Here is a 12412-nt window from a genome sequence, read left to right on the forward strand (position 1 = left end):
TATAAAAATATTATTAATGTTAGTTGAAAAAATAAGGAAGCATGCTTGGGAATACGTTTTTTTTTAGTATGAAAAAAACTCACTTTTAAAACATTCTAAAATCAACTATGAATATACTAACTTCACTCAGTAATTTTTTCTTGACAGGCATTTAAGACAATTCATATTTTTTAAAAAATTTTAAGTAAGGATCATGGTCCTTTATTGAGATTTTAATATTTTATAGTTTTCAATTGAAATTTCATTGAGTGAAAAAAATTGATTTACTTTTTAAATACGTCATGCTAATACAATTTGTTATTATAATTGTCGTGGTTGTAAGTGGTCGTCCTTGTCATATGATGAAAAAATGTAGATATTATTATTCATTCACTTAACATCATGTTATGATTCAACCTCATTTTATCTAACATGAGACTTCTATGCCTTTTCTAATAAGAAATCAAATTTAATGTTAAGAAACTCAGACCAAGATAATTGAATTGGTTTAACATAATAGTTCTCAGTTTAATGGTAAACCGTGACCCAACAAATTATAAATAAGTTGATATATTTAAAAAAATATATTTTTAAAATAAAAAATCATATATATATATATATTTATAAAAATGAATATTTAAACTATAAACAAAATACAATACAATAAGAAAAGTAATATATGTTTTCATTCAAAGCATGCATACTTATTTCATAAATTATAATTTATAACTTTAATGCACACACGCATAGTTAATACATATTTCTTACATTTTTTTTTCATTTTCTCAATTTCCCAATACTTGCTAGGTATAGATTTGTATAAATTATAGATTAGAAATATGAATTAAAATTTTAAAAAGATAATAATGCAGCTGATTCCCCATCAGCTCTATCGATTTTGACCAATTTAAGGTTGGTTTGACTAGTTCTCAAGTTTGCTAGTTTTCTGATGTGATCTAATCAAATTTGGAAAATGGAGCTGGCCGGTTTGGTGCGCTCCTCATAACACTGATCAAATTTACTAGCAGTTTCATTCAAATATGGCCATTTTCCTATCAAAATGGAAAATATTGTGTGAAACCGATCTATCAAACGCATTGCGAAGTTAGGACAAAGGAATGGTCCAAATACAAAGAGCTCCAAATTGTCTTATATAGTGTCCTTTCCAAGAAGCACACATATTTAGGATAGATTATTATTAATTTACCTCATCACTTAATTTAGTAATTATTAAGTTATCTTGATTAACTTCAACGCTTGTTATTAATGTACTTAATTTTTAGAACAAAAATATGATTGTTGGTTCCTATCTTTTTGACGTGTTTTAAATTTTAATGTTCATATGTTAAGAAGTATCTTGAAGAGTACATTATGAGACATTTATTTATAAACATTTCTATGATCTATCTAATTTTAAAATTTCTATAGATCTCTCTGAGTAAAAAAAAAAAATCCACTCTTCATCAAGGTCCTCTAAAAATCACTATAATATTAAATGAGAATAAACAAAAACCTGTAAGAACTATGAAACAAATCAAAGTGAAATATTTACACAAGCTTTGACAGAATAAACAAGAAATTTAAATTAAACAATGGGCTTTGAACCAAGTTAAAGTGGATGATTCCATAATAGGCTTGGAAATTAAAATGGCATAATTATCACTAAAAATAATATGGATTAATTCATGAAATCAAAATCTAGTGTTTGTGTGAATTTTGATTGAACACTGGTGTAATTTTGTTTGAAACACAATCGAGCACTAAATGCAAGTATCTCTTTTAGTGACAAGAATTTAAACATTATTGAGTTGCTATGTTATAAGGAACTAGGCCATTTCACTAGATCTAACTCCGTTAATCAAAATCTAGTATATTAACCTTATCATGTGATGATGCTATCTATTCCTATAAATTACAATAGACTAGATAGGGAACCAAAAATAATTGTGGGAAGATAAAGATATTGCATGAGGATATATACATTATTCTTATATATAATAAGGACGAAATGAGCAAGCAGTATAATAAAAAGGAAATGGCAGACCTATTTGACTGGTATCACCAATGTGCTCATCATATATATGCTTATGATTATTGATCAGAAGAGGCTAGATTTTATGATCTGAATCTGATATAATCAATTGTTTTTTTACTATCTCTGCCGGCTGATAATACAAATTAATCAGAAGGATAAATTTTATATATATGCATCTGAATCAAATCGAGTACGCACATATCCAAATCCAATTATATATATAGTCAATATATATATAAGACAGATATATATTCTTGGACTCGGCTTCTCTTCCAAAGCCATATGGCGGTAAAACATTTCAATATAATATGGCAGGCCAGTTTTTATAGAGATTTAATTTTCCTATGAAATGAACACAAAGACCATTAAACTTGTTGTCCTTGTCGTCGTTGGTATAATGTTTTTTTCTTGAGTTTTAAATAAGACACATCATTTGTCGTGAGGCTGCTGCCCTGCATGCATGTGAAAGACTAGGGCTTGTCTGTTTTACCAATCGGTCTCTTCTTAATAATAATTATTATCTAAACAAATCTGCTTTTGGAGCTAATTACATTGATAATTAGGTGTAGAAACATTCAACGTTTTATTTTGTGTAACTTTACGGTGTACAGACCAATGGGAAAATATCTCGAAGCATACCAAGAAGAAAATGCGTATATCTACAGATCTAACAATTCAAGACCCTAGAAACATATATAGTTCTTTTTTTATTTTATCAATGCAAAAAAAAAAAAAAAAACAAAAACGTGTTCTTGTGACTTGGTACTAGTTTCCTTGACCCATTTGTAGATATATAAATAGGTCTAAAACACTGTGAGACTTGGTAGTCAAATTTCAAAGCAATAATGGAAGTTTCATCCTTGAGCTCAACCTTATTTCCCAATAGGCCCTCTCATGGCTTTAATCCTTTCTCAAAAAAGTGGCAAAGCCAAAGGCTGATTCCGGCTCAATATGTTTCATGCAAAGCAAGAAAGCTAGCTATTGAGGTCAAAGAGATAACCACTGAAAACTTTTACAAGATGCTATCGTTGAATCCGAAGAGTGCAACCAATGAAGAAATAAAGAAGGCGTATAGGTCGATGGCACTTCAGTACCACCCAGACGTGTGCCTAGATCCTTTAAGGAAGGAGAAGTGTACGAGGATGTTTGTGCAGCTCCATGCAGCTTACGAGACATTATCGGACCCGGTACTCCGACAAGAGTATGATTATGAACTCGGCTTGATTACAAGCAAGAGGAATAATAGTAAGAATGTTAATGGTGGAGGTGAAAGATGGAGAAGAAGGTGGGAACAGCAAGTGGTTGAGTTGAAGAGAAGGTCTGATACAAGGATGGCTCAAAAGGAAAATTCATCATGGGGTAGTAGAATTAGGGCTCAAAATATGAAAAATGATAAATAATGAATCATCAATTCATTGATTAATTGTGTGTGTGTGTGTGTGTGTGTGTAATTAAGAATTTTTCTGTCATATGTTTTTAATTTGATGTCAACTTTTTGTGCTAATTAATTATATACATTCTTGGGACATGATTCTTTCAGCATGTAAGCATAATTCTCTGTTGAAATCAAACACATGTATATTTAAAATGTTTTTAGAGGCTATTTTGTGTAAATAATATTACGAGTTATACTGCTAGATAAATTTGTTATTGTAATTAACAGAAAATTTTGTATGGAATTACAGAGATATGAAGAGAGAGAGAGAGAGAGAGAGAGAGAGAGAGAGAGAGAGAGAGAGTACTAACTACTGGGGAGGATTCATATATTTGTATTAAAAAAAAGAAGAAGATCCATGTCTCAAAAAGGGTTCAGATCCTCTTTCCACGCTATCTATCCATGGGAAGAGGATATGGATTGGATCTGGTTTTAATGCTCATTAGCCTCATAAGATCTGGGCTGTCCAAGTTTTTGTCCCGTTTTAATTTCAGTTTATATTTGTTAAAAGTATATTTAGAAGATCTAACTATATTTGGAGGATTCAACTATTTGTTAAATTTGATAAAAAAATATATTTTAGATGTAATTTTGATGTATTTCTGAGAGTTATTCAAACAGGCTATTAATTTGGAAGGTCCAAATTTAAATGTTTTATTTTTTATTTATTTAAATAAAATTATAAAAAATTAATAAATTTATTTTATCATCAATCTAGACAATACATATTTAATTTGAATGATCCAATTAAATATTAAAAATTTAAAATTTTTTAAATTGACTATTACAATTTTTATAATTTTTATTTTGGTAAATATAATATTAAAATTAAAGATAATCTCCAAATTGACACTTTCAAAAAAAATATTTTTTAAAAAATTAAAAATTCTAAATTTAAACTATTCAGGATATATTTGGATAATTAATTTATAAAGATTATAAAAATTTTAATATTAAATTGGATCATTTAGATTAAATATGTATTGTTGGATTGGTAATAAAATAAATTTATTAACATTTTCATAGTTTTTATTGTAATAAAAATAAATCTTTAAATGTGGCCTCTGGAGGGTTTAGATCTCATCAGCCATCCATCATCATGACTGAGATGGCTGAGACCTCCCAATATAAAATTGAAGTTGGTTAATTTTGGAATTGAAGTTGAAAAAATTGTATAAAATAACACAATGAAAATCTATTATTGAAGATTAAAATATTTTAAAGCTATTTATTAACATAATTAAAACATAAAAGGGCCGTTCAAACATATTTCTGAAGATAGAGATAGAGAGAGAGTGGAAATTTTTAAAAGACCACTGATAATATTCTGAAAGTATGAGTGGAAATTACACTCACTATAATATTCTGAAAGCAAAACAAATGAATTAGAAAGATGAATTATAGAGTCAGGAAATTTAGAAATTAGAATAATGATTGGTGCCTGTGCGGAACAAATGAACAAACAGTAAAATAAGAAGGAAATAGCAGACCTAGTTGACTGATACAACCAATGTGTTCGTTTATTCATGATTCTTTATTAGAAGGCTAGCCATTTTATGTGCATGTGAATCAAAGTACGTACGAATCCAATATTGTTTTCGTCGTCGTCCAATATTGTTGTCATCTGGATGTGTCGTGAGGCTGCTACCCTGCATGTCATGACCAGGGCTTGTTTGTTGATCAATGGTCTTCTTAATTAATATGTTCATAAATACACTTCTAATTTTGAAGCTAATTACATTGATGATTACGTTTGGAGACACTCGACGTACGTTTTATTTTGTTTACCTTCGAGAAAATATATCCCAAACCCTAGTTTTGTCAACCAAAAACTTCTCTATTAATCTTAAGGTTCCCACAAACTTGCACGTTCTTGAGAGTTAAGTGTTAGATATTCCTTGACCCATTTATAAATCTAAATAAACATAAAACACTAAAGTTTCCTTTGGTTGTTATAAAGAAATGAAATGAAATAGATTGAAAAAAATAACATAAAAACAAGATGATCAAAACGTGGAGGAAGATAAATAAATCATATTCATAAGAAAAAAGGATAAATTAATTTAGTTTATATAATTGAAAATCATGATTTATGAGATTTTTAGAGGGTGTAATGCTTTTCACATTTGTAGTATATAATATTGAGTTTTATCATATTTATCAAGAATAAAAAGAGTGATTTAATTCATTTTTATTTTAATTTTTTTCAATCTATTTCATTTCTATCATTTTTAACAACCAAATGGGACCTGTATAATTATAAGTTTCTCATTAACTAACAACTTAATATTTAAATTTTAAAAGCCACATAAAAATGCGTTTTTTTTTTAATCCTTGAGCTTAATCCACTAGTGCATAATGCTATTTTTTGTAACTGTTAAGTTTGCATTTTTGCGACACTGCATGACATGTAGTAGAATAAGAATAGTAATAATGACTAATTTTCGTAACATTAGAGTAAAAGGAGGGAACTTATGCAATTAAAAATACATATTTAACCAATAGACATTGGTCATAAAAAGAGCTATATCTACTTAAATACAAGGTCTTGAGCTCGAGTCTGTATAAATAAAAAAATGCCTTTGATAAAACTACTCCCAATTAATTAATTTGATAATACTTAAATTGATTAAGTCAGATAGCCATATCAAAATTTAAAATTAAGAAAAAGATGTGCATATTGTTATGAACCTCTCTTAAGTACACTAGCCGGATCCATTCTAGAGGCGTGCAACAGTGCGTGTGACACAGGGGGAGGGAGGGGCCTCTGTCATGTTCAAGCACTGATATATAACCTTTATGGTGATTGCTTTATCAGCAGGCCAAATGTGAATTTAATGGCCAGAGATTGCGCGTAGACATGATTAGGAAAGTGTCAATGAAATAAATGAATCATTTAACAAATCATAGCGTGAACCCATAGGCCCTGTTTGATATAAAGGAATGAGGAAGTGAGATTGGTATCGACATTGATTAATCCCAAATTTTTATGTTTGGTATGAAGGAATAAGAATTTTAATCCCAAGCCCAACCCATCTAGGTGGGATTACCCAATACCACCCACCTCCCCGGTATTGGAAAATCAATCTTGGGATTGATTATTTTTTGACAAAAGTACCCTCCATCTCTCTCGTCTCTGTTGTCTCTCCCTATACCCTCCACCCCTCACCTCTCACATCTCCGCCACTATCATCCATCGTGCTTCCCACAACCACACACAGGCACAACAACGACGCTAGAACTAGGAAGACGAAGAAAAAAGGCGACGCCAGAACTAGCAGATTTGGAGATACGGAATCACGAGCCTGAATCATTCACTCAGATCTGGATTGCTCGTTGGCCACCGTCGACGATGCAGAGACTCGAGTGAAGGACAGTTGCAGTGGTGTTGAGCGCAAGCATGGATGTGAGAGAGAGAGATTATAGGCATTAGGAATGAAGCTAAAAAGGAGGAAGATGAGGAAAATGGAGCAGATGTAAGTTGAAGTGAAGAAGGAGGAAGATGAGGGTAGTTGGGTCTTTTAACTAATTTTTGTTGCCTATTATTTTTTTTTAATCCCACATACCAAACATGAATTTAAATCCTTATTTTCAGATTCAATCCCATTACCAGGGTTTTTTTTTTTTTTGGTGCTTCCACCAATTCAGATTTTCTTTTTTGCCAAAACCACCAATTGAGATGAATACAAGCTATAAGCCAGAATAAAGAGAATGGAAATTCCCAAACTTATTTTATCTTTCACTCCAACTGGTACTATAGAAAGTAAATACAAAACGTTAAACAGAACAAATATTACATGAACCTTAATGCATGATCTTCCTTTTGAGTCCCATGAATGTACACATCTTTTGGAAAAAGAAAGCGAAATAACAAAAGAAGACTACAGCATATGCTACATGGGAAGGACCTGGACTATATGGTTGACCAAGTAATCATGAAACACTATTTACAGCTAATCTCTCGAGCAACTATTGACACCTTATGAATAGAATCATACTGTCAAATATGAACCTATCATACTTGTTCTTCAGCTTTTGAACGAAAAGTTGCAACAGCATCAGCCACTGATAGAAATATCTTGTCTTCCCCAATCATGTTCGCTAACTCGGATTCATAGAGCTTCTCCATTACAATTGGCCCAGGATTTGCCAACAGAAGCTGTGAGAATGCCAGAGATGAATATCATATCACAATAAAATCAATATAAAGATTGTTTTCTCACATAAAATATTCTTAGGCTTGAATAATCATGAGTTATTAATTAGTGAAAAATAGGCACAACGTACTTCATGTAACTCCTAGTCTTGATCATTTGGTCTAATACCAATTTCAGAACTAATTCATCCTAGAACTCAAGCTTTTCAATAAAATAAAAAAAAACCTAGAAATAGTGTTGTGCTATGATCTCTAGAAGTGCATATAATCATTATAGATAGAGCCGATAATTTGGGCCGAGCCCAACGGGTTAGCCTGAACCCGCTCGAAAAAAGTGAGAGTCAGGCTTAAAAAAATATAAGTTTTTTATGTTCGGGACTATTCAAGCTAGCCCGAATAGGCCCGAGACAATTCGGGTCAAGCCTGATCGGGTTCGGGCTTGGCTCGAATACCCAAATAAAAATACTTTATTTTTACAAAATATATTAAATATGATAAATATTAATAATTAATTAAATTTTAAGTTATTTTATACAAAAATACCATATATTTAAGTCCTATACATTATTTAAGTATCAAAAAATATATTTTATATTTTTTACAAAATAAAATAATTAATTTTAAAGTGAAAAATTAATTAAAAATGATTTTTAAAATATAAATTTGGGTATTTGGGCCGCCCGAAGCCTGAAGGAATTCGGGCTGGGCTTGGCTATTCAAGCTTCTAAGGGAGTCGGGCCTATTCAGGTTGGGCTTATTCGGGCCGAGCCCGAATAGGTTTGGCCCACCCGAATTCCCAGCTCTATTTATAGATGAGGTTATTTGCGAATAAGCAATTCATTTGGTTCTGAATTTGAAGATACACGCCCACTGGTGTTCCTTGATATTTATTGTCATTATAAAGAGTTAAGACATCTGCACACAGTATTACCTTCAGAAGAGTTTTACACAGCAAATTTTGTAGATGCAAAAAATGTTGAGTTCTGTGATTATGTATTACCTGGACCTCTCTCTTCAGAAGGCTCTTGTACAAATCTTCAAAGGCATGGATGCCGCTAGTGTCAATGTCAGTAACAGCTGCAGGAATACAGTTCCATAAATGAGAACATTTTCAAGGTTAATAATCAATATCAAATAATCTAACTGCAAAGCCTTACGTGACATTTCAATAAGCACATATTGTATTGTCGGTAAACAACTTCCTTTCCTTCGCTCATCTTCATCTTGCAGCCATCTCAGAATTCTGCAAGTTTTGATTGGATTATAGACATCAGGTATTTTTGTTTTTTTTTTCCTTTTTTTTTGGGGGGGGGGGGGTTTCTACAAACTCAGATTATGCATTGTACACAGTGAGTAAAATCATTAGATTTCTGTAGGTTCCCACTCAGTAGCTAATTTATTGGTAATAATAGTTCGAAACTGACAGCTCATGATTCTTAAATTTACACATATAATTGCAACTTGTCATTACTTTTTGAAGTTATGTAGAACGTTCCCCCCACCAACTCTTTTATAGAATTAAGGTCTGGACTCTAAACCTAAGACTTCATATAGTTAATACACTCAACTACTAAACAACACCTAGTGGTTTCCAGATTATATGGGACCGGAAGTTCAATTAATCACCTGTCCTTGATATAGTTGGAGTTTGAGAAGTAGATGGCAGAGTCAACTCTAATAATCAGTATTCGGGGAATTTGTGCAGCATTTGGGTACTGATTGATGTTCCTGTACACAGTGGTCCCTGGAAGTTTCCCAAGTACCACAGTCCTCGGCCTTGTCACTTGTAAAAGGATTTTAGCAAATGATATGGCCACCTGCAAAACATGAGTTCATAAAATGCTTTCAAGATATGAAAAAACCAGAATTTTAAAATTTTTCTTTCAATTTCTTTTTACCGCAATAAGAAGGCCAATCTCAACATTTTTGAAGATCACACCAAAGAAGGCTCCCATGCAGGCTAGAAAATCAAATTTGTCAATCTTCCATAGCAGAATGACCGCATCAATGTCAACAAGGCTTACCACAGCCGCTATTATAATAGAAGCAAGCACTGCATTTGGGGTGTACTTAAACAGTGGTGTAATGAACACCAAGGTTAATAACACAACAATGGACATAACGATGTTTGATACAGCAGTTTGACAGCCAGCCATGTAGTTCACTGCTGAGCGTGAAAAAGATCCTGCATGAACAACAGAAATGGTTTCAAGATCTATTCAATACTAAGAAGGTCTCCTTCATAGGAGAGGCTCGAACAATATATTAGATAATAGAGTTTTTGCTTCTTTGGTGTTCGATCCTTTGCACCTGTTGCTACATAGCAAGATGTGAGGGAACCAACAATATTCATTGTTCCCATTGCCACCATTTCTTTGTTACCATCCAAAGGATAATCTTTCATAGCAGCAAACGTTCTCCCAATTGCTACAGCTTCCTACAATTCAATAAAGTTGGTTTCGAATATGTTAAAGAAAGTTCTGTTGAGGCTAGGAATCACTAGTTATGTGTAGAATTAGCATACCGTGAGTGCAATCAAACCAGATACCACACCAATCCGAATACCAGGGCCAAGATATTTTCCGCTGAAAAAGATTTCACTAACAGATGATGGATTCACTCCCTTTTCTATGTGGGTCACCTGAAATAGCATATTTTGAGCTCTAAAGTTGATGACTTTTTTAAACCTATGATAGAAAAGTCAATTTGATGTTACTCACAATTGCAACACCTTCCTTGTCAGCACGAGTAATGCAGACAAAAAAGGTGGACAGTATAACAGACACCAAAGGAGCAAGTGCAGACACCCAAAAGAGTTTCTTCTTCTTTTTAGCCTGTCATTATTACAAAATAACAGTTCAGTAAATTGTAATGGGAGAATTTATGGAAAGGTCAATCAATAGCATTCTTACCAGATACTTAGTTGCAAGGAGGAAAGCCAAGAATGCTAATCCAATGACTATTGTCTGCCAATTCCACTGTAAGAATAGAAGAAATTGTAAATATAATGCTTGTGAGCTTCTAGTTGTCTTTTCCTCGTATACCCAGAGAAAGGAAAATCAAAGCTTTAGTAGGTACCCCATGGTGCACGTTTGTCCAAACTGAGCGCATGACAGAAATTATGTCAGTCTTCTTGGTGAAGCTTTTTTATGCCAAGCAATCCTTTAAGCTGCTGCAAGGCTATAGTAACAGCAGCTCCAGCCATGAAGCCCACAATGGCAGCGTGAGATAAGAAGTCAATCAAGAAACCAAGCCTGCAAAGTTGTCATAGATTGCAGTACCAGACATGCTTAGAGTTGTTATAGATGTTCAAAAGCTAGCCTAGGCTTTTAAATTGAAGTGATTCTTTAAATAGTACTAGAGGTTCCGTGATCATGTCCTCATCCAAAAAGGAAGAATAAACAAAATTAAGTTTCCACACTTAAAGTTCAAAGGGCTTTTGTGAGTGGGAATTGAAATAAAAAATTAATATTCTTAGCCTTCATCAAAAAGTTCAAACTTTAGAGTTGAGGTGTCTTTTTAACCAGAATTCAGACAGATCAAGAAAGAAGAATGTATTTGGGTCATGTACAGTGCCAAGGGTGTACCTGAGAACTCCAAGTGCCAGTTGAGTGATTCCTGCAAAAAAGGTGGCAGTAAATGCAAGACGAAGATAGTCATGACTTTTGTAGTTACTAATCTCATCCGTCAGCATGGTCCCAAGTAAAAGGGATACCACAGCCACTGGTCCTATGGCTATATCTCTGGAGCTTCCCATGAAAGCATAGACAAGAGGAGCCACAAAGCTGGTGTCTGCACATACATGAAGCCACACGAAGCTGGGATATATGTCCTGAAGAACTAAAATGTTATAAAATCAAAATACTTACACAGTCCATATTGAGGTTTCAAATTTGCCAGCTTTGCATATGCAATATCCTGTTGTGAATTCATATGTCATTCCAAAAGCATATGCCAGTGTATTTTTTTTTCCTTTTGTGCATGGTAACATCCTAATGGAGCAATACTTACCTGAGGAATACAGAGACTTGCAATGGTAAGTCCACCAACGAGATCCCCTTTAAATTTACTAAGATTATAGCCTCTTGCCCATTCAAGAATTGGGAAAACTGCTTGCAGGCCAAGAACAAATTTTCTGGATGCAGGTTGGTCCTTGAAGTGGCTTAAGGGCTTGTCTGAAAAGAAAGTTTCCATCAGAGAATCTTTGATCTCTTTGAGAAGACTTTGCTTAGGAGGAGCTCCCACCTTGTAAATATATGGCACATGTCGACGAGAAGAATGCCCACTTCGGATTTCCTCTGTGACCCTGTCCACAACATCGTCGCTAACACGGTGACTCATTGAGCCCAGAGATCACTAGCAACAACCTGCAACTCACAAAATTATGAAAAGGAGTAACTTGCCGTTAGTAGAGATCTATGATACCCAGTCTCGATTAGAAAGGAATCATAAGAGTACCTCAATCTCAATTAGACAAGAATATACTGAAATAAACAGTAGATAACCCAACGAACTTGCACTTTACTGCACAAGGTTCTTGCTCATTATATAGAGAGGGGGCTGGGATATAACGGACTTGGAATTTCAGTCTCTACACATTTTGACATGCGAGTGTTAATATAAAAAATAACATGTTGCACATTGCCAAAGTCAAATCAATTTTTAATAGCTTGCGTATTGCAAAATGTCAAAAATCAAGTTGATCATACATTACGGCTTCATCAACTGAAGCGCACGCAATAGAGAGACAAGGAAAAAGAAAGTGAAAATCTGAAGATTCACAGTCACAGATCAAGAAGATTAGGAG

At 33.2% G+C, this 12412-nt stretch overlaps 2 protein-coding genes across 2 annotated transcripts; one reads left to right on the forward strand and one right to left on the reverse strand.

The window, feature by feature from the left end:
- The first annotated feature begins 2846 nt into the window (after positions 1–2846).
- Positions 2847–3640, forward strand: LOC129285112 (chaperone protein dnaJ 20, chloroplastic-like). Its single transcript, XM_054920668.1, has one exon. The coding sequence runs from the start codon at positions 2860–2862 to the stop codon at positions 3412–3414; it is 555 nt and encodes a 184-aa protein (XP_054776643.1). The 5' UTR covers positions 2847–2859; the 3' UTR covers positions 3415–3640.
- A 3512-nt stretch (positions 3641–7152) lies between these two features.
- LOC129287316 (high affinity sulfate transporter 2-like) lies at positions 7153–12203 on the reverse strand. Its single transcript, XM_054923531.1, is given in 15 exon segments — positions 7153–7608; positions 8606–8682; positions 8763–8848; positions 9232–9422; positions 9504–9790; positions 9916–10042; positions 10130–10246; positions 10326–10439; positions 10518–10583; positions 10684–10752; positions 10754–10859; positions 11193–11397; positions 11475–11523; positions 11617–11972; positions 12064–12203. Coding segments are annotated over 14 exon segments (1968 nt in total). The 5' UTR covers positions 11947–11972; positions 12064–12203; the 3' UTR covers positions 7153–7464.
- Positions 12204–12412: the final 209 nt, after the last annotated feature.

The sequence above is a fragment of the Prosopis cineraria genome, unplaced genomic scaffold, assembly GCF_029017545.1.
Source record: "Prosopis cineraria cultivar Desert tree isolate PC_DT_omini unplaced genomic scaffold, ASM2901754v1 PC11, whole genome shotgun sequence".
Lineage (NCBI taxonomy): Eukaryota > Viridiplantae > Streptophyta > Magnoliopsida > Fabales > Fabaceae > Prosopis > Prosopis cineraria.

Bases quoted from the DNA above. Each gene is read 5' to 3' on its own strand.
- LOC129285112 (XM_054920668.1), top strand. From the start codon at position 2,860: ATGGAAGTTTCATCCTTGAGCTCAACCTTATTTCCCAATAGGCCCTCT.